The following is a 20,803-nucleotide window of genomic DNA, read 5'->3' as shown; positions in this document are numbered from 1 at the left end:
AGGGGAAATATCTCTGTAAAACAAATGTTGAGATTTACATAGATGTAAATGTAATGAGTTTGACACTGTAGTATTAATTTTTAATCAAACATCTACCTTAATACAGGTATCTTACGGCATCATTAGGAAGCTGTTAATCAATGTTGAAGACAACTCAAGTGCCTATGAAAGCAAATATTGTAAGAATGTTCTATGGTAGTTCATGCCTCCAGCGTGATGCCTGATTTGATGTGCACTTTCTTTAAATAGAAAATCAATTGCAATTAAGCTTTTAACTTTTAGCTTATTTAAAAGATTTTTGCTATACTTTCCATTGCCGATATTCTCAAATCGTATTTTATTGCAAAGCCACATCGGTAGCTACTAGACATGGTATAAAAATAACCAGCATATGATGTTATTTTTTCTTCTGTATTCCAAATATGCTTAAAATAGGTATGTGTGTAGTATTCAGATGCTATCACATTGTAGGGAATTGTCATCACTTGGTCAGCCTTCCTTAAAGAAGATAAATGCATTGAACATTTTTGGACTGCTTCACATGATACCTCTTGTTGAATTGGTTATCTTGTATCTGAAGTTAGGAAGAAGGATGGAATTTTCTTCACTAGAAGAGTGGTGAGATGCTGAAACAGGGTGCCCAGAGAAGCTGTGGGTGCCCCATCCCTGGAAGTGTTCAAGGCCAGGCTGGATGGGGCTCTGAACAGCCTGGTAGAGCGGAAGGTGTCCCTGCCCGTGGCAAGGAGTTGGAATGAGATGAATTTTAAAGTCCCTTCCAACACAAACCATTTTATGATTCTGTGAAATTATCTCACCTCATCTCTTTTTTTTTGTTTGAATTCATGAGGGACTGTCTCCTTCCAGTTCTAAATTATGAGGTACAATCTTTATCTTACTCATAGAGTCAGGAAACACCTTTTTAGAGCACTCACACTCTCTGAACAGGTGTTTCCATCTCAAGATAGCTGAAAGAATTGGATTGTTTAGCATTTATTCCATAAATTATGTATGCATTCTAATCTCTAGAGGAATCTAATATTCCTGAGAGACAATAGATTTTTAAAGAATTGAGGAAGCTTTGTACTGCATCTTTGAAAAAGATTTGACTGAGGACTGATTCAGCCACAGTGTGTTAACATTTGTTCTGCAGAGTTCAAAAGACAGTGGTGAGGATGCTCCCACCTGAATGTAAAGCTGCTTAAGAAAATACAGGGTTTTCTCTGTTTTGTAGGTACTGATATAAATGACTTCAGCTAAACTTGGGTATATGCTGTTGATACCATCCACTGAGAAACTCATGGGAACAAGTTTCTTTATTTAATTAATTAAAAAAAATCGAATTGAATTTTTGAACACGGGTTGTTGACAGATTTTTTTTTTCATTTGGTAAGATAATTCTGCTGTTCTGATTTCCCTTCTTTATACCTGTGTAACATTTTCTATTTAACTTCACAATGCCTAGTGAAGATGCAGCAACTGTGCTGTTCTGCTGAGGCCACCACAGGTGGGTGTGAGCAGCCCAGGAGGAAGCAGAATGGTGGGAAGGATGGAGCAATGGGTAGGGAAGACAATAGGACACTGCTGTGCTGGCTTCTGATGCGTTAAACTGTCTCATGTTTCCACTCTTAAATTGCCATCGAGTATTGAATGCCACTTGGACATTACATTTGTGCATAAAAGGATGAACAGAGATGGACAGAACCCTGGCATTTTTTTCTCTGGAAGAAAATAGCTCTCCCTCTTTGATTGTCTTCACAGGAAATATTGCTTAATATACATTTTAAAATACTGTAGGAGACAGGAAAAAATCCCTTGACTAGCTAATCCTGATCAAACAGTAAATTTATGCCATATGAGAATGCTAGAAAATAATATATGTACCTTTTTGAAGAAATTATTTTCAGAAAACTCTTGCCTTATTGACATATTGGGACTGTGGCAACTTCATGTCCCATCCTTCAGAATAAGAAATGAGCTGGTTTTTTTCTGAGCAGTTGCTCAAAATTCTAGGGAGCATTTTGCAAAAATAGAGGCAGTGACTGGTTTTCTGACCAAATGGCAAAACTGCTAATTACTTCTGAAAACAAAATTTCTCTGGTGCTTAAAGTGAAGAGTAATATTCTACATCACTGAATAGCAGAATTGCTGTGCAGCTCTGTGCTGCTGTCGTTTTTTTATCCTCTCAATGGCCCTGTGACCATGATAGATTTGCTCCCCTTTATAATATTTCCAGGTATTTGAGAATGAGATTTCAAAGAAATGTGAAATACGTATTTAAATATGGGCTACTGCCTGACTTTAAGGTGGTGAAGTACTTTGCTGTGGAAGATTCTACATAAATAAATTTTAGAAATAGTAATGTCATGAACCCTGAACATTGTATTTGCAGACTGGATTGTATAGGGGCTGAGGTAATAATTATGTAATTGTATACTTATTTCTGATAGGTTGGCCATCTTTTCACTCTGGAGTACTTGAAGGTTAAAGCTCAAAGGTATTTTATTGTAATTGCTTAAAAAGAAGCCCTCAGCAGGTAAACATGTGGCCAGACTTTCTGAAGCCCTGAAGAAATCAAAACAACCACGAATGAGTCTCATGCTTCTGGAAAGCTGGAATACAACCCACCATATTGCCTGTTCTTTTGTTTCCCTTGGTGTTCCTTCCAAGATTGTTTGTAGCACTTCTTCAGAAAGCAATGACAGAAAAAACAAAAAAACAAAAAAACCCCAAAAAACCAAAAAGTTGCTGTGTTGCTCTGTGCCTGGTAAAGCCTCATTTGCTCTGGATTTGTGTGTGCATCCCTGTACGTGGTCCTTTCTTCACGCCAGCTGCTCCTTTCTCCGTGTGTTCCCTTCCGTGTGACGTTTCCTCCACAAAGCCCTTGCCGCTGCCTGGGCAAGAGGCGTTGCTGTGGCTGTCCCCAGCCCGTGCCCGTGGCACCCGGCGGACTCTGCATGCTGTGCTGAGAGCCCTGGCACACCAACAGCCATGGACCCTGCCCTGGATTCTCCCTTAGTTGCATCTCTACTCTCAGAAGCTTCCCTTTACCCAGTGTTTTTCTAAAGCTTCTGCTGGGCTGGATTATCTTTGAATCTCTTGTCCCTGATAAACTTTGTTTGCAGGGGGCAATAGCTTCAAAAGTTAAGGGGAACAAACAGGTGGACAGAGTGTGATTGCACAGAGCTTTTTTCCTTGAGGAACAGTAAAATCAAGTAGGAAAGCTTGCTGAAGTTCAGATTTTGGCAGGAATGCTGTGATGTGGATGGCAGAAGGTAGCAATGAACTGCAGCTGGTTTTTAAACTTTTCTAGTAAATGTGATATACTTTGGAAGTACAAAGAAAGTATTGATAAGAAGCACAGGTAGGGGTTGCTCTAACATGGAATAGGTTGAAAGTAGTGCAAGTAAGAAAAATTGCTTCATTTTTTCTCAAAATATTAACTGTGAGCCAATAAAGCTTTATCATTTCTATGCTAATCTAATAGATAAATGAGGATTTTATTTATTTATTTAATATGAGAGACTTTTGGAGTATTCATTTATTCTTTCAGTGTCTGCCACTAATATAATTTGAGAGTACTTGAAGTCATAGAAGAACATGCATGTTTTTATCAGTGTGCTTTTATCACAAGTGAAATTAAAGGAAAAGGTAGTACTTAATATCAAATTTCAGCTCTCAAACTAAAAATATTATTTTACTAATAAAATTAAATTCATTCATTTTATGCATAGCTTTTCAGGAGCCAAAGCAATTTAACTTCTTTAAAATCTGTGACTCAAAAACCAAGGAAATGGGTTAGCATCATTTTTTCCTTCAGCTACTTCAGATGAAATTTTGAAGTGTGATGCTTCTAGAAAGTGCTGACTTTAAACTTTTCCAGTAATTTTAAAATGAGGCAAATGGGATTTGGAGAAAAGTGAGAAAAAAGGTAATGAAATTATTTACCAGAAGTGGCACAGGACCACAAAAAAAAAAAAAAAAGAAGTTTTGGCCAGAATCCATAAATTCTTATATTTTTGTATAGTTTGATAGTTGCTTTACAGAAGTGTCTAAGGACTCAAATAAACTGGATGATTGTACCTGTCATTACCCCAAAGAGCATGCTCTGAGGAGTTGCATGCATTAGCTGAAGGAGATGGGGGAGGAGAGGCAAGTTGGTGTGAGATCTGAGGGAAGAGGGCATGAAGCACCTCTGGAAATGTCCCACATCTCCCTCAATCGATAAACTAGCAGCTTTCCATAAAAATAACATTCTCTCCTTATTCTTCAACAGCAAATAGAACCAGTGGGTTAAAATACTCCTAATAGGAGTGATGAGCAAAAACTTGGGGAGTAAATTTGCTTTCACCTTAGTACAATGTAAGGAAGAAAATACTTGTTCCTAGAAAGCAGCACTTGCTAAGCTTTTCAGAGGGTTTGGTGATAGGGGACATTACCTGCAGCAAACCAAATGATGTGAGTGGCCTTTTGAGACTGAGGCAAACCGAGTGCATTTCCAGGCCTTGTTTCAAGAGCTAATTTATGCTATTTGTGTTGGTAGTTTGGAAGAGAAGAACATATGTTTCCTCTTTTTAAGGAAGTTGTTAGGCATCTTTCACATTTTTTTATTATTCCACCTAAGACTGTTATAAACCAGCCTGTGGAACAGTAAGACATCTGCATAAGTTTTGCAGCACTGACAGTGTAGCCTGGTCTATTGATTAAGGGATTTTAAAGGGGCATTTGTTGTGTGAATTCCCTCAAGTTGCAGAGAATATAAAAATGGGTTTCTAATTTCCTGGATCGGTTTTCTAACCCCTAGGTTTCATAGAATGGGGAGCCTTGCATGTTCTGCCTTTTGTTGGCTCTGGTTCTGAGCACAGCAGAATTTGCTTTGAATCTCCCCCCAGAAGTTTGGGCACTGGTGTCTGGCACAAAAATCCCAAACAGCAGTGGGCACCAAGGTCCTTCCATTGGATGAGATGGCAGGCAGAGCATTTAGTCGTATATAATAAAAGAGTAAGAAACTGGTTTCTTTCCAATGCCAAGATTACAGGAGAGGGAGGAAGGGCATCATTCCTACATTCTTTGTAGAGTGGAGGGTTTTCCTACCCTTGCTTTCAGTATATCATCAAAGCACATTGACCCTCCTGACCTGCTGTAATAAATAATGTTTAATGCACAAAGACCTGTGGCTTTATAGTTGTTAGGAAGGGGAGAGGGAGATGATTTTTCCAGATGACAGTGATCGTTGTATTAGCTGGGAGCATTATTCTGGTTGTAAAATCCCATTACACTAGGGTCATGCAAAAGGGGAGGGGAACAGTCTCTGTTATATAAAACTTACAGTCCAGAGGCAAGACAGGCATACAAATGTCAGGAAATAGCTGAATAGTGTTGGCCAGTGTGCCAATGTCCAGCTGTTCACACATTTCAGAAAGGCAGTGTAGTAAAGGGAAATTTGGAAGATGTTTTGCAGATGTTTACAGTGAGTTCTTTCCAAGTACTAAGAGGAAGTTTGAAGATGATTACTTCAAGGCAATGGGCGCTGGAGGTCCCAGATTTTTCTTGCAGCATCATCAATTAGGTTTTACTCAGAGAACGTAAGTGCCCTTTCACTCCTTGGTTATCCTTTGGCACAAGTAAGAGTGTTTTACAAACACCATGGAGTTCATTTTCATAGTCCTTCTGAAGTAAAGTGCTAGTGAGCAGACACACAGAGATAGTTTTTCTGAGTGCTCATTAACTGTGCGCAGTTTGAAATGCTTGAAATGTAGAAATTTTTTTCAGACTGCTTAACATTATGTATATTTATATGGCACTTGTGTCTCAAAGCTCTGATTGACTTGATTTGCAGATTGCAAATTTTCTGAAGTGAAACCCAAACTTGGATATGCAGAAAATGAAGAAGATGATACTTCTGTTCTTTGGAAACAACAATACATTACCTTAAGAAGTTCTGTGATAAATTAATTTAAAACATTTTACTTGCATTATCCCAAAATCTGGAAAGGAACTCTTGATTTGGGTATTTTTTATAGGAACATGCTTGATCATCAGTGTAATTTCTTAGAAAATAGTTTCTGTTCTTGAGTTCTGGTGCACCTAAGAAGTAGAACCTGGTTTTTTTGGAGGAGCGTTTAATAATTACCAGATTACTGTTGCCTCTTCAGCCATTCCAAGTCTGGCTCATGGCTCACTTTGCAAGTTTTGCCATTGCAGTGGGAGTCTGCGAGGCAAGTCCCCCCTTTGCTGATTCAGAATAGTCATTTGCAGTATCGAATGGAGTAGTAATTGAGCAGACAAAAACAGATATTCTGACCATGTGGTTAAAGACATAATGTATATGTCCAAGGGAAGATAAATTTAAGTTACATAGCCAAGTGTAATTTTAGTATTTCACACATTCTGTAATTTTAGCAATGCTTTTTGAAGTTATAATATTTTTCAAGTATTTGTACGTTTTGGCAATTTGGCAAGAATTAAATTTTTGGATCTTCTTTGCTGAATCACTTGCTTGGCTACTGTGCAACAGCTTTCCTTTCCAACAAATCACATGGTCAGGAAATATGTGCAGTGAATCTTAAGGCTTGCACATATGAAAAGCAGCACTCTTAGGCATGGAAACAGTAGGTCACAGGGAAAAATATTTAGTATAGTGATATGTCATAGCTTTTATTAATTGGTAGACAGACATTTAGGAGGGGCACCAGCATTTTTGATTAATAAAGAGATCATATATTTTAGGGAAAAAAGAAAGGTGGGGGAATGTTGTATTACAGCAAAAATTAAATCTCTCTCTGCTGTTGATTTGTTCACTTGTGCTATTGTGCCTTTACCAGAAAAAATTATGAGGATTGTAAAAGGAAGGATTTATCTCTAAGTATCTCTTCTGTTAAATGATTAAACAGCGATATGTTTTCCATTACTTTATCTCCCATCTCTGTTAAGCTTAACTGTGGACCCTTAAAAAAGGGTTTTTTTAAAAACCCTTTAAAAAAAATGCTTAAGCAGTGATGTTTTTTTCCCCATACATCTGTTGCTGGGATTTTGTCTCTTAAGCACCTGTAAAACTTCATAGCTATGAGTTATTAAATAAGTTATTTGATCAAATTGATTTTTGCCATGTTGCCAAGGGAACAGTGCATATTTCCATTGCCTTTTGGCCCCAGGGGAAGCACAGCAGGACCCACAGTAGAAAACTGAGTGTAGCCAGCAAAGTCCATTTGACTGTTGCTTGGAAGATCCTCGTGCACATCACAGGAGAACAAACTGCCTCCTCTCCACCTGTATGCAGAAGTTTTTGCTTTGGTGTCCGTGTCTTCTTTGCTTAGTGGCCTCTCTTAGCAACAGCCCTGGAAAGCCTTTGGTTTTCTCATGAGAGGTTTTTATTACCAGTGGTTTGAAGCACGTTTGTCATGGGGTTTAGCCACAGTGCGTTCCAGCTGCCTTGTGTGTACTCTGTGTACAGTGGCAGGCGTCTGTTGTGGCACTGAGGTGCGTGGTCAAGAAGTTAAAATGGGGTAGGTGCAGCACAGGCTGATGAGTAAAACGTGGCGAGTTCAGAAGGAAGATGTAAAATACCATTTTAAGGTATTAGACTACTGCGTTCCTCTTTTTAATGCTTTCTTTCTGCAATAAGTTTAATGTGGTTAAACACTGACTTCAAGGTATTTCTGTTCATAATATCATATCTACATTACTGTATGTTTTGCCTTTGAGTTGAAAAAAACCCCAAAACGCAATTGAGCCAATTAATATATTTTACTGTAGAATGGGTACTGAAGTGTACAGAGAAGTATTAACAGACTATTAATTTATAAATTTCAGATTGCGTTTGATAAGTATGAAAGATTTGCTGATGATCTGCTAAAATTAAATGAGAGGGTAAAAAGGCTTTTCTTGCAATCCACATGGCTCTTCCTCATACCATGGTATGGCCAACTGAAAGCGCACTTGTGTCTGCCTCCACATCCGTACTGTGTGAGCTGCTGTTGTACCATTCCTGTCATGTAATCATTCCGTTTCATCCATGGTCTGCTTGCACAGTAACACAAAGTGGTGCTTCTCCTTCTCTCCTCAGCCAATACCAAAGCCCGCAGTAATGAATTTGCAGAGAAGAACGGACTTAAAAAATACGAGTACGTCTTACACCCGCGAACGACCGGATTCACCTTTGTAGTCGAGCGTCTAAGGGAAGGTAATCCTGCTCTGTCCTTGTTTTCCCTTTAAAGTTATCGTAAGGTGGAGAGATTTGAGTGAGTTGATAACAGACACTGATATCATCAGGAGGTATGCAGTGAATGAAAGCAACTTTTGTGTTGTTTTGTTGTCTTACCTCAGAAAACGAATGGAAAAAATCCCAAGGAAGTTCAGCCTGTACTGTCCTCAACCCCAAATGGGGTTCAGGTGACACTGAACACACAGGCATGTATGTCACTGCCCTCTCTGAAAAGGTTTCTGGGTTTAAGTCTGAGAGCTCAGTAAATTATTGCTGTGTTAAATGGACAAGGGGAGTGCACAGCAGTGTGGAAATGCAGCAGGTCAGCTGCCCAGTGCTGCCAGATGTTTTGGGTGATGGTGACTTGGAGAAGTTGTGTGAAATACAAATTGTGCTGCTTGGCAGGGTGGTGGGCAAGAGAATGTGTGATAGTTGCTTTTTGTCCAGAAGTGGCTTTCCATCCCAATATTAATCTAGGGGTCAAGGGTGAGTTCCTTTTATCAGGAGAGCAGATTGTGAAGATGTGGTTATTACATTGAGATGTCTGGGAGTTGTTTTGGGAATGAGCATTTTGATGATGTTTGAGGCCATCAGGATGTAACCTTTAAATGGTACGGTTGTGGCAGGGATTCAGGTACAGATGAGTGAACATTTGCAGGATATATGGTTGAAGAAAATAAACATGTACAGTAGATATGAAGTGACTTTTTTATAGGCTGGTTCTTCAGGGAAAAGCAATTCTAGATCTTTAACACATGCTGGTTATTTTGACTGCCAAAAGAAGAAGTTTGACATTATTAAAAAGAATAGGGGCCTGCTGGTAGTTTTTTTGCTAGCTGGAATCTTTGCTTGGATTTTTGAAGCAGACCTGGATTGCATTTTACCTACTTCCTCCTAAGCAGATACCCTAAAATCACTGCAGGCTCTTCAGAATTTTGTCCAGCTGGACAATCGTCTGTATCTATTTGACCCTATTAATATTGTACATTCAGAGCTGGACACCTTAGATTTTCACCTCTCTTGAATGTTTATTGCTCAATTTGCTGTAATAAAAAAAATTGCCACATAAACAATTTCAAAAACTTGCTTTACTTAAAACTTCACAGCATTAAGTTAACCTAGTGTATAACAGTATTTCAAACCTGGAATAAATTGTCAGTTAAAGAAATGTTTTCCACTCGAAGTACTGATAACTTAAAAAAAGTCTGTATTTGCTGCAGGAACAAGCTTTGTGGTTTAGAGTAATTTTCTAATTTTATAAAAATGCCTTTCTCTGCAATTGCTCTATGAGCAATTGTTGCAAATCAGGCTGTTGGGTTATAAAAAGGAAAATATTTGAGGCTGATTAACTGATTTTATGCAGTAGAAAGCTGGAGAAAAAACAATAACAGTCCAGCCTTTGAAGTAGTTTTGCATCTCCCTATTATTTAAGGCAGGCAAATATCGTGTGAAATATTAATGTCCCTTTCATGTTGAATTTACTGAATATTGAGTACTTTGGTAGGCATTGTAAGCTATATATATTTTAAGTGTATGCTGTTATGTAGTAAATTATGTGTGAGAAGGTAGTTCAAGTACCATTTTAAAGTACTTGGTTATTACTTGTTAATAATTTAAGAATTGGTTTTCAACTGCTTCCAAGTGTGCAAAATGGGGACTGCTTGTGTTGAATAGTTTTGGGGTTTTTTATATGTATATGCAACCCAACTGTAGTTACTGGACTTTAAAATATTTCAGTATATTATATAGATATGCAGATCTATATCTATATCTATCTCTATCCTTTCATCTGTACAATATAGATATCAAGGTTGATATTCAGATGCAGATGGCCCAGTTGGTACCTGGTGTTATTGTACAGTTCTGGTTTGAGTTATAACTTAAACTGATAGAATGCCTTTTTACAATCCTAATTTTTGATACTAGCAGTAATAAATAAAAACCATGACTGTCAAGGGATATAGTGTTAACCTGAGTCCCTACTTCTGAACTGTCTTAATGCTACAATCATAATAATAATCATAAAAACAGATTTATTTTCTTTTTTTACTCCTCATAACTGCAGACACAAAGCAGTGTGTGTGAGACTTTAAAATGCAGGAGGGAGTGGTGGAGAATTTAACATCATGTTTACGTCTTTGAAAGTATTTTTGTGCATAGATGACAACCTTATTGCCCTATAGCTCTCCTGTGAACACATTTTGGCTCGTGGCTGTTTTCCATTCCTGAGGCTCAAGTGTCTTTTCTTCAGGCCTGAGTACATTATTTTGCTCCAAAAATAGGTTGATGAAAAGAGGGGGAAAATGTCATTAGAAGTTTAACTGCTTTTCAAATGTTGAAGAAAATAATTTACTTTGGCAAGAAGCCTGACTAATATGGATCACAAGCTGTAACATGAAAGAATTACCTGTTGTTATATAAAAAAATAACTTTTATTATATAAAAATAACTGTTAGTGACCCTTTTGAATAGGAAGTGAAGAATTGGGTGAAAATAACCTTCAGTAAAATTTTGATTGTACCTGCACAAAGGAGTTTATTCCTGGAGGAATCACTGTCTGCACCCTGCCACCATAAACCAAGCAGTTATCTGTTGTTTGCTTTCCACAGGGGGCAAAAAGCACTCAAACTCCCCTGGCTGGCTTCTCCCTGTTATATTATCATTATTTCAACTACTTGGTCACTTTGCCCCATAGATGCTGCTATGATGGTTTCTAAGTCACTGCTGAGATTATGGGAGCTAAGAAAAAAAGATCTACATGATGTTTACCAAAAAGCAATAAAAGCTGTTTAGGTAATACATCTCCTTGGCTTTTGAGTCAGACCTTTTCTTTGCCCATTCTGGTTCCTCTAAGTGGTAGCCCTTCCCCCCTAAACTGACTCTTCTAAACAGAAACCCACATCAAAGCTGATTGGTTTTTCCTTTATTATGTTCAGGTGCCAAAACACTAAAAATACTATTTTCTATTTAAATGAGCACATTATTGTTTTCTTGTTCATAGAAACCATAGAATCACACAAGAGTAAAGACAGACTATGAACATGCTTAAGATATATAATTAATAATATATATACTCAGGAGAATAGGACTGCAGCCATTGCTAGTTTTCAAGCAAGAGATACCTGGTTGGTTGACTGTTGATGGACAGCTAAGAGAAATAAAATAGGTGATCTGCTTCTTTCTAATTCTGTTCACTTGATCTAGTGAATAATTTGTCTTGTGTGAGCTGTAAGGAATGCTGATTTCAATTAGCACCTGGTAAAAAACTACTAGAGAATTTTGCTGTATTTTTAGGGGGAACAAAGGTGAGTATTTTTTGAAAGACAGAGTAAGAACATGTGAGTGAGCAACAGAAAGTAAATTTCAGGCTCCAAAATGAGGATTGGTCATTATTTTTTTTAACTCATCTCTCTCTTTAACCATCTCCTAAAATCATATTTAATCCTTTTTTTTTTTTTTTTTTTATTTTATTTTAAGTTTAGCATAGATATTATATATGGAGTTATTTTTGGCAGAACTTGGGTTAAGGTAGCTCATCTCCTTTTACAAAATGTGGAACTTCGAAAAGGGCAGAAATGTGAAGGAATTTAAATAAGACTTTTATAAAATCATTCCTTTAACAAAGTTAATTGAAAACATTTGTGGTTTATATAATGTTCTTGAAGATCCAGTTTGTGAGATCCTTCTATACGAGATCAGGAGGTTACTCAGATATGACGTATAGGTTTTCAGACCTGTTTGTATTTTATAAAGTTTTTCCTGAAGTGTCAAATGACATTGAAAGTTCAGCTGACTTGAATGTTCAGTTTCAAAGTGATGGAAAATAATTTTGGTTTGATTTCATTCAATATTGTCTGGACTCATTGAATTACATATATTATCTTGGCATAATGTCTGTAATTGTAGCCAAATAGTCTGTCAAGAGAAAATAGCTGTTTACGAATGTTTTCTTAAAATTGCTTCATGGCTTTTAAGCATTTTCTCTGGACTAAATAAACAGTAAGTGTTAAGACAGAGCTAATGCTTTAAAGCATCATTAGAAGATTATTCATGCTTTTGTAGAGAATCATTTCTGCCAACATTAAATTTAAACTGACCTCTTTTTGACACTTCCTCTATAGCCATCAACAGTCTTTAATAGCTGGATACATTGGACGGGATGTTCTCATTATGGAGTTTATATTTTACTGGTTGTACAGTATAAAGGCTAGTCAGAATTAGTTGTCTTATTATATTATATAGTATTTCAGCTTTGAATTTATTTCTGGTTCATAATTAGCCAGCTGAAAAAAATATTGCAGATAACATCTGCCAACTGCAGCATCCCAAAATAAACAAAGATACAATTTTAACATGCTTGCCTTCATTGCAAATTCTTACTGATGGAAAAAAGCTGTGATTCTCATCCTTTTTCCATGATTGGTTCAGAACTGATAGTTCTGAAAAATTAATGTTTATATGCACACAGTTGAAACTAGTCTCTTATCTCCTAACATTCATACCTGGGTTTTACAGTTGCTTTAGTAATTACATGTAGGTATTCCTACCTGATTCATTGCTAGGGCAGGAAAGTTTTCTTTAGGTGTTCAGTCCTGGTTATCTCTATATAAAACTATGTATATGTTTTAATCCTGGAATGCTTAGTGACTATTATGTAGATTCACTAGTAGTGTAGATTCAGATTTTCTGGGAGTTAGAGTATCCAGATATGCATATTTACGTACTGAATTCTTCATGGTATTTATTTGGGTTCTGGTGCAATTTCCTTACATGGTACTTTTGAACTAATAATGTAGGGAGACCAGTTTGTGATTTGCAGATCAGTGCAGAAGGCAGTCAATAGGAGGTGATGACTAACAGTTCCTGAAAGCTGACACAGGGTTTGGCTCCCCTTTGCTGAGGTGTGAAGTAGACAAGGTTTGGCAGCAGGTCTTTGTGAGCAGTGCCTGGATATCCCTGCTGTGCACCAGGAATATTTATTAATGAAACCCTTCAGCTTGAAGTAGCCAGAGTTGATGAGCTCCCAGACCTTTTTTCTTACTCTGACTTTGAAAGAGAGCAGGAGGTTGCTTGTATGAGTTGATGAAACATCAGAGAGGAATGCTACTAGGAGACTGCCAAGGGCTTGTCTTCTAGTGTTGATGACATTTATGTCCAAAGCACCTTACAGCTTACAAGACAGGTGCCATTTGTTCTTTCAAACATAAATCAAAGTAATACCAATTTCTAAGTGTGTTATGTTTTTTAAAGTGAAAATTGATGCAAGTGTGAAAATCAGGTCTATTCGTTGACTGAAATGTTCAGGCTATGGTAAGTGGGGTATATGAATGAATAAATGTATGTATTAAACAAGCTGAGTTTTATTTTGTTTATATTTTTGGTAGTTTCTTTCCTCTTCACATATAAATTGGGTGAGGCATATGGGTGTCGATCACAGACTCACAGGGTGTCTGCTGAATTACCTACAGAGGTTTTATGTGCTCAAACAGAACTACAGCAGGACTGCAGCAGTTTCCAGGTTCGTGCATGATTTGTCTTGTGTGTTACAAAGGTGCAGGACATAGAAAGACCCCACATCAAATGACAGGAAAGGTTAGATTTGTTGTTTCAACAAAATTAGCCTCCCTCTTTGTGACTGAACAGATTTCTGACTCCTAGAATTGTATGTTGGGCCACTGCCAAAATTTCTGTGGGTTTTGGAGAGGCCAGAGCTTGCACACTGACCAGCACTGCCATCTCTCAGAGCAGCTCTTGCCTGTTTGTGCTGGTTGCTCGGTTGTGTAAACTAAACCCAGTCTGTTTTTGTAATAGGAAAACATAAGTGTCCAGATCAGCCTTAGCTTTGGGTTTTCAATCAACTAATTTCGCCCGTATGTCCGTCGGTTTTGCAGAGATTAAACAGCAGCTCTAAACCATCATTCCTTAATGCAAGGAAATTCTTTCTTCACCATTTCTTTTTCCTCTGTGCATGTGTTCCTCCCAGAGTCATGTTACTAAGTAGACTGATACTATGAAATTACTGAGCTATTGTGAAAGGGCTTTGAGCAAGTTTTTCGCTGAAAATGCAGTATTAGAGCTTCACTGACTGTTGTAATTGATCTTCTGCTTTTGTGAGAATTGGATCCTGTGCATTAAACAGCATAGCCTTTCATACAGAAATATCAGTATGTAAATTGAAGCTTGCATGCTTTTTATGCCTTTTGTGTGTCAGTAAAAATTTATAACATTAGTTATTAAAAAAAAAAAATAAAAGCAGAGACCTTGTTCAAAAGCATGCTTTTATCACTGGGCAAGTCTGTGAAATTCAGCAAAGCAGAAAATAGGATGCAGGCTGTTGTGCTTTATTGCAAACGCTGACAGTTGTCTCTGTACTCTGGAACATGGGAAAGGGCAGCTCGACTTTTTCCAGAATCATGTTAACCGCTGATGATTACCATGTCTTGCAGACATCTGCGTGTGTTGGCTGTGATGCACTTCTCAGAATGAGCACCAGCTTTCTGTGAGATATTTTCTGGCCTTTGGTACACATTGAAGTTTCTGTTTCTCTTGTTTCACGTCTTACTGGAGCAACATTCTACACTGCTCACCCCACCTCTGTGGAAAACAGTCCATTGTTTCAGTCCTCCTGGGAAAGATTTGCTTTTTTCTAACCACTCTCTTCTGTCAGCCCCTATCCTTTCCTCTTTCTGCCCCCCACTGCTATTGAGAAGGGAGCACAGCCTTTCACTGGAGGGTTTATGGTGTAAGAATCACTGCCCATTCAATGTTTGCATGGTGACATGTAGCTGTTTGTGTCACCACACATCTGTGATATTCATCGGAAATATTTTACATTCTCGAGCCTATCAAGGTCCACCTACTGCAGTAATTCCCTTGCAGTCTCTCACGTGTGAGTCATGGCTTGTGACGAGCAGATACACCATGCAGTGGATCATTTTCCATTCACCTCCTCACAGGTTATTAATAGTTCCAGTGGTAACCATACAAAAGTTATCATTTGCCAGCAGTTACCCCACAGTGGTATTAGAGCTTTCCACTGTTTTCCCTTGACTCAGAATACACAGTATCTGTGGTAACGATGTGGTAATGTTTGGCGAGTGTGGACTTTTTTAATTGCTTCAACTGGAGGCCTGGAACGATGTTAGCTCATCAGATTGCATATGTAAAAACAAAGTGTGGCCACAGATGCGTTCAGGAAAAATGATTTTTCAGGAAAAACTAGAATTTTTTTTTTTTTTCAAAATTATGAAAATGTTCCTGCCCTTTGATTTTAATCTAATGTTTATCTCCTCTTGAAGATATTTGTAAGAAAGGTTTTTCTAAGTAGTTAATGTGCTTTGACTAGGTGGTGGAGCAGGAGTGTGAGTAATAAGGTGTATCTTCTGGTCTAGACTGGGTCAGTATATCTCTGGGTGTGTGTTTTGAAAGGTCACTCATCAGTTTGGGTGTTTTAAATACCGAGCTTTATGGTTGTTTTTAAAGACTTACTACAGACAATAGGTGAGCCTGAGGTAAAGTACAAGTTCATTAATTACTGCTCATTCTTGTTAGCCAATGATCCAAGAATTTGCAGGTGCTGTTGGTTGGATTGGTAGCATATTTAATTATTGCTGAAGTTGAAATTAATTCCTATAAACAGAGGAATAGTATTGGCATCAATTTGTTTCACATGCTATTACCAGATGCTTTACACAGCTCACCCGTTTCTCAGCTCTGTTTATTAGCAAGGCAGATAATTACTTCAAGCAGTCTTGAGAAGGACCTAAACATACTTTTTCCATACTGTCTTGTTCTTTTTTTTTTAACTGCTTTAGTTTCCGTTAGGAGATGATGTTTCCTGATGGGTTTTATTAGAAAAATAGCAGCATCTACAGGCTGAATAGACTAATCCCAAATCAAGACTCCTATTGTACAGGGATTCTCAGGCATATTTTTTGGATTCTCCACTCTTCTACTTTTTGCAGATGCTAGCTGTTTTTATTTCCAGCTGCATTAAGGTTGCTGCAAATGTGTTTTGTGTATTCCTGATAACCACTTTTCTATATGAGTAATTACTGGCAGGGGAGAAGGTCCATGGAGTATCATTTCAGTTACTGGAAATGTTGGAATCCTCAAACTGTTCAGCTATAGCCTCCAAATCTGTAAGAAAGTAATAAAACTTTCAATCTCATCTACTTGCAAAATATGCTGCTTATGTATCATTAAACCTTAAGTAGTTTGTTTCTTTCATTCCTTTCTGCTGTTGCAGCTTCAGCTCTCCTTCCCTTTGCCCTCCTCCCAGTCCCCTGCCACTATTTTCAGGATATAAAAAATGAGCCTAGCATCAGACTTTTCCGAGCTGACTCAGATCCCTGAGTTTAGCAATCATTTGCACGGCTCTGCTCCAGAGATATTGTGAGCAGTGCCACAGCCATGAATCCTGGATGTTGCTATGGGACTGATGCTGAAAAACGACAAACATCAGAGGGCAGAGGAGCTTGGGAAAAATTGTAGTAGAGCATAAATGCTATTTAAAATAGATTGTTATCAAAACATAAACTTCAGCATAAATTCAACTCTGCACCTCATTCATCACTTTATATGTAATCTGAAATATTCCTGTCTTTGGGACTTATTTTGTCAACCTTTTTCCGAACTGCAGGATTTTGGAGGGCAGGAAACAAGGCCTCTGCTCTCTGTGTTCTCAGTAAACGCTGGTGGGATATAGGAAGGGTTTCCCTTTACTGCCTGTGTGCCATGCCAGTAATTTGAAGTGCACCATGCATTTAGTGTTGTAATGAAGTATATTACAGCTGTGGGGTTTGAATGTATTTTCCCATAAATTAATTTATTTGTAGAATGGTGACCAATTAGCAGCTGGAGAACTCTTTTAATATACATTCAAGTCAGTAATATCTCTCTCTTTATTTCATACCATTAAAAACAAACAATATCTTTAAAAAAAGCATCTCTGAAATGCCTATCATCTATATTTAGACTTATGCAAAACTGTAATTTTGTTTGCAAAATAGTCATTGTTGCCCTTGCAGTCTAATAATAAAAAAAAAATAAATGCTCTTGATTATAAAATAATTCCAGAAGCATGGACCTGAGCAGGGCTTCTCCTGATCACCGGTCCTTGACTGCAGTGCTCTGAAAGGAGCCAGCCTGACCTGAGGGATTCTGGCATGACAGATAGTAAGGACATCTATTAGGAGAAAAGAAGAGCATGCACAATAAATAAAAAGAAGAGAGGCATTTTCAAAATGCTTCAGAGACTTTGGAATTTGTGAGCAATGGCACGTTTGCGTTGCCTGGAAGTTGCTATGGGTACTGGCGTTTAAAAGCCAAACACAGAGGGCAGACCTTAGGGACATAAGTCCCATTTAAGATCCTATAAGAATTAGTGTTCTTTTAAATTTGCTTGGAGGCTTTTGAAAATTCATCCCTCAAAAGGATTCTTTGTCTAAGTGCTCTGCAGGTTCATCCTGTCAGCAGCACCATTGTGATTTAACCAGTCGTCTTCTGCCTTCACTTATCCAAAAAGCATTCCTACCCACAGACCTGAAAGCTCCCTGCCGTCCTTTATCAGCCCTTTGCATGCCTGCTCTTGTAGCTTGTATTAGAGAATTAAATGAAACATATGCTCAGCAGCTCTGTGGCTTCTTTCCCCGGTGCTCACACCCTGTCTGTGAGGCCTGTGTCCTTTTGAGGCAGGTGTTTTGTTTTGGTGTGTCTTAAACACCCATCTCACTGGTGTATAACCTCTGCTGAAACAGTAGCAGTTAAGCCACAGCTATCTCAAACAGTGCACTCTGCATGCAAATATTTAATAAACCTGTTAATAATACATTCCAAACCATAGAGGTTGTGGAGATTCATCAGGATTTATGCTACCTGTGGTGCTGACAAATTCGGTTGACATTACACGCTGAGATACACATGTAAGCATGCACTCAATGTTCAAATATATACATAATTTTTGATCTATAATAGCAGTGTTGTACATTAAGATAGAATATTGTCAAAGGATTATTCTTCTCCTTGAAGGGATAAATTCTCTTGACTTTCAGTCTTGTGCCTTTCTTTATTCTGGCACATGTCATCAACCAGCAGTATATTCTTCTTCCTCTCTTCTTGTTTGAACAGTAGTGGTCAGCACAGAATTCATTAAAACTGAGCAGCCCAAATGCTGATAGAATATAATGTGCCTGAGACCTAAATGGGGATTTTTCCTGTAAGGTGTGGTATATTGTGTACATACAGAACTTTGTGTATGTATGTAGAGGAGTTTTGGTGGCTGATTTCCATCTTTCTTGGCAAACTGTCTAGGACGAGGATCGTACGTTAAAAACCCCATTAACACAATTACAGAAAACAAACCTTACTTAGCTTTTGTGAACTTTTGCATAGTGATATATGCCCCATGATTTTTTTACAAGCAAAATGGGTTTACTTTGCCACTCCCTCTCAGCTGACTGAAAGCACACTGTGGGCAGACCAGGGCTGCTTTACACCCAAACAGAAGAGATTGTTGTTCAGAATGAGTTTCACGGGCGTCTTGCTGGAGGCTCATTGCTGCCTCTGAGCTGGGTCAGGGGAGGAACTCAATTTTAGGTACATATTGCTTGGAAACTGTTCAAGCATCTGCTATCAGGCTGTCCTGTCCTGGTCTACAAGTGAAACGGCCTCATAGGGCGCTGCTTCTTTTCAGAGTAACACGGGAGGAAAGTGTCAAGCATTCAGATTGCGTAACTAAATACTGAGAAATGGGAATTTCAGAAAGGGAGATTGAATGCAGCCCTCTGGTGGTGTTCGCTTTGGAACAAGAGAACAAACGTGTTTTGCCAGTTCGGTATTTTCTTCGCTTAGAATGGCAAGCTTCTAACAATGTATTTCATGCTTTTTCTTTTCAAACGGCAGTAAAGAAAAGTCAGAATGGAGAGCTTTTGCTGGCAGGGCTTTGAAGTTGATCTGCTGTGTGAGAAGCTGTGGAAGAATAAAGCAAATTCCATAATCTGTAATGTTCTCTGGAAGAGCCCAAGAGCTGTGAACCTGAGGAAATGCAGTTTCTTCCTAGGAGAAAGGTGGAATTTGGTGGTATCTGGTTGTAACTCCAGAAATGTTGTCTTCATTTTCAAATATTCTATAACAACTCTTTTACAGCTCTTCTCCTCTGTTATTTCAGGATTGTTTTCTCAAAATATTTTGCTATCCAGAAACCTATTCCTGAGATATTTTCATTATTTTAGTGGAAGAGTTGTGGCAAATACAAAAGGATGGAAGTAGTGGAGATAGATGAAGGAATATAGAGGCTTGAAGATTCATACTTTCACAGCAGCACATACATCCACACCTTGTAAATGCAGTAATGGGGTTTATGTCTGTGAGTAATCCAGACTACACTTTGGGAAACAGTCCGTCAAAGAGATACTTGCACGTGGTTACATAATAGGCATCTAGCTCTCAGATTTTGTTCTCTTAAAAAAAAATAAGGACAAAAGTCCCCGAAACAAGCAAAGAAATAAAAGACCACACAAAAGTTTTTTGTAATTTTCTAGTGATATATTTCTTTGTTAACTTTCATTACAAAATTTTACTTCTGCTTTATGGAGCAGAAATGTCACGTTGCTTTTTCTTCCCTGGAAATTGCTATGTATACCTGATGTGGAAAAAAATCAAGAGCTATCTTGAAAAGGAGCACCAGCATAGTTTTAATCCCAGAAGTATGACAGTTCACAATAATTGTTCTCTGAAAAGTATTAAACACAGTAAGAAACCAATTATAAATGAATAGGAACATGAACAGTATGCTGGTCAGGCTTTTGTCACAAAATAAACAAAGACTGTTGAGACCTGCATGTAAAATATATTTTGTCTGCTACTTTGCACACACTGTAGCTAAAATGGAAAATTCTGTAGAGCTGAATGATAGCACTAAGTGAATTGGCATTTGCAATTAGTTTTCCAGTGGTTTGGCAGTATTAATAATGCAGCAGAAGGACAGGATATCCTTCAACTAAGTCAGTATGAAAAAAGGTTTTCATTAGCATTACAATGAACTCTGAGAACCAGGTATTCTTACTCACAGGAAGTAAGGTTTAGGGAAACAAATTTTGTGTTTGAAAATGTTGGATGAATTTTGGAGCATATCTAAATGTGACTATTATCAGAAAATGGTTTTAGAACAGTGTAAGGATAAAGTGGCTTTCTCAAGCTGTTATTGTAATTCATAAGATATTATTTTCAGCAGTGTTTATTGTACGAAAGAATGTTTAGAGCCAGATAAATACACTAGGGAGCCTGGTTAACTAGGAATAAACCAAAGGAGTTACTGAAAGTTACAAGAGAAACAAAATGCTGACACAGATGAGATAAATTATCCTTTCTGTTGTTTTTCCATAATACTCTACTTTGGTCAAAACCAAAGAGCGGTAACTAATATATTTGCATATTTCTGATTCAAATTTACATGAAGATAACAAACATTCTGATTTATCAACCAAGGTAAAATGAGATTGAAGCAATCCAGTCCAGAGGAGCAGATTCTTATCAGCAGAACCTTGTCGCTGAAATAGATTGATTGGAAGCCATCTGATGCAAGTGGCTGACGAGGAAGGGGTA

The 20,803-nt window shown here is 37.9% G+C and overlaps 1 protein-coding gene across 2 annotated transcripts in view; it reads left to right on the top strand.

Annotated features, from left to right (window-relative positions):
- The window catches only part of LCLAT1 (lysocardiolipin acyltransferase 1), a 112,799-nt gene that overhangs the window by 53,781 nt on the left and 38,215 nt on the right, over positions 1–20,803 (top strand). For both annotated transcript variants that reach the window (XM_066316316.1, XM_066316315.1), the window contains one exon: positions 8,063–8,179. In XM_066316316.1, the coding sequence (XP_066172413.1) occupies positions 8,063–8,179 (117 nt within the window). The remainder of the gene's footprint in view (positions 1–8,062; positions 8,180–20,803) is intronic.

Source organism: Sylvia atricapilla, chromosome 3 (assembly GCF_009819655.1).
Source record: "Sylvia atricapilla isolate bSylAtr1 chromosome 3, bSylAtr1.pri, whole genome shotgun sequence".
NCBI lineage: Eukaryota > Metazoa > Chordata > Aves > Passeriformes > Sylviidae > Sylvia > Sylvia atricapilla.
This window is presented reverse-complemented; position numbering and strand designations above follow the sequence as displayed.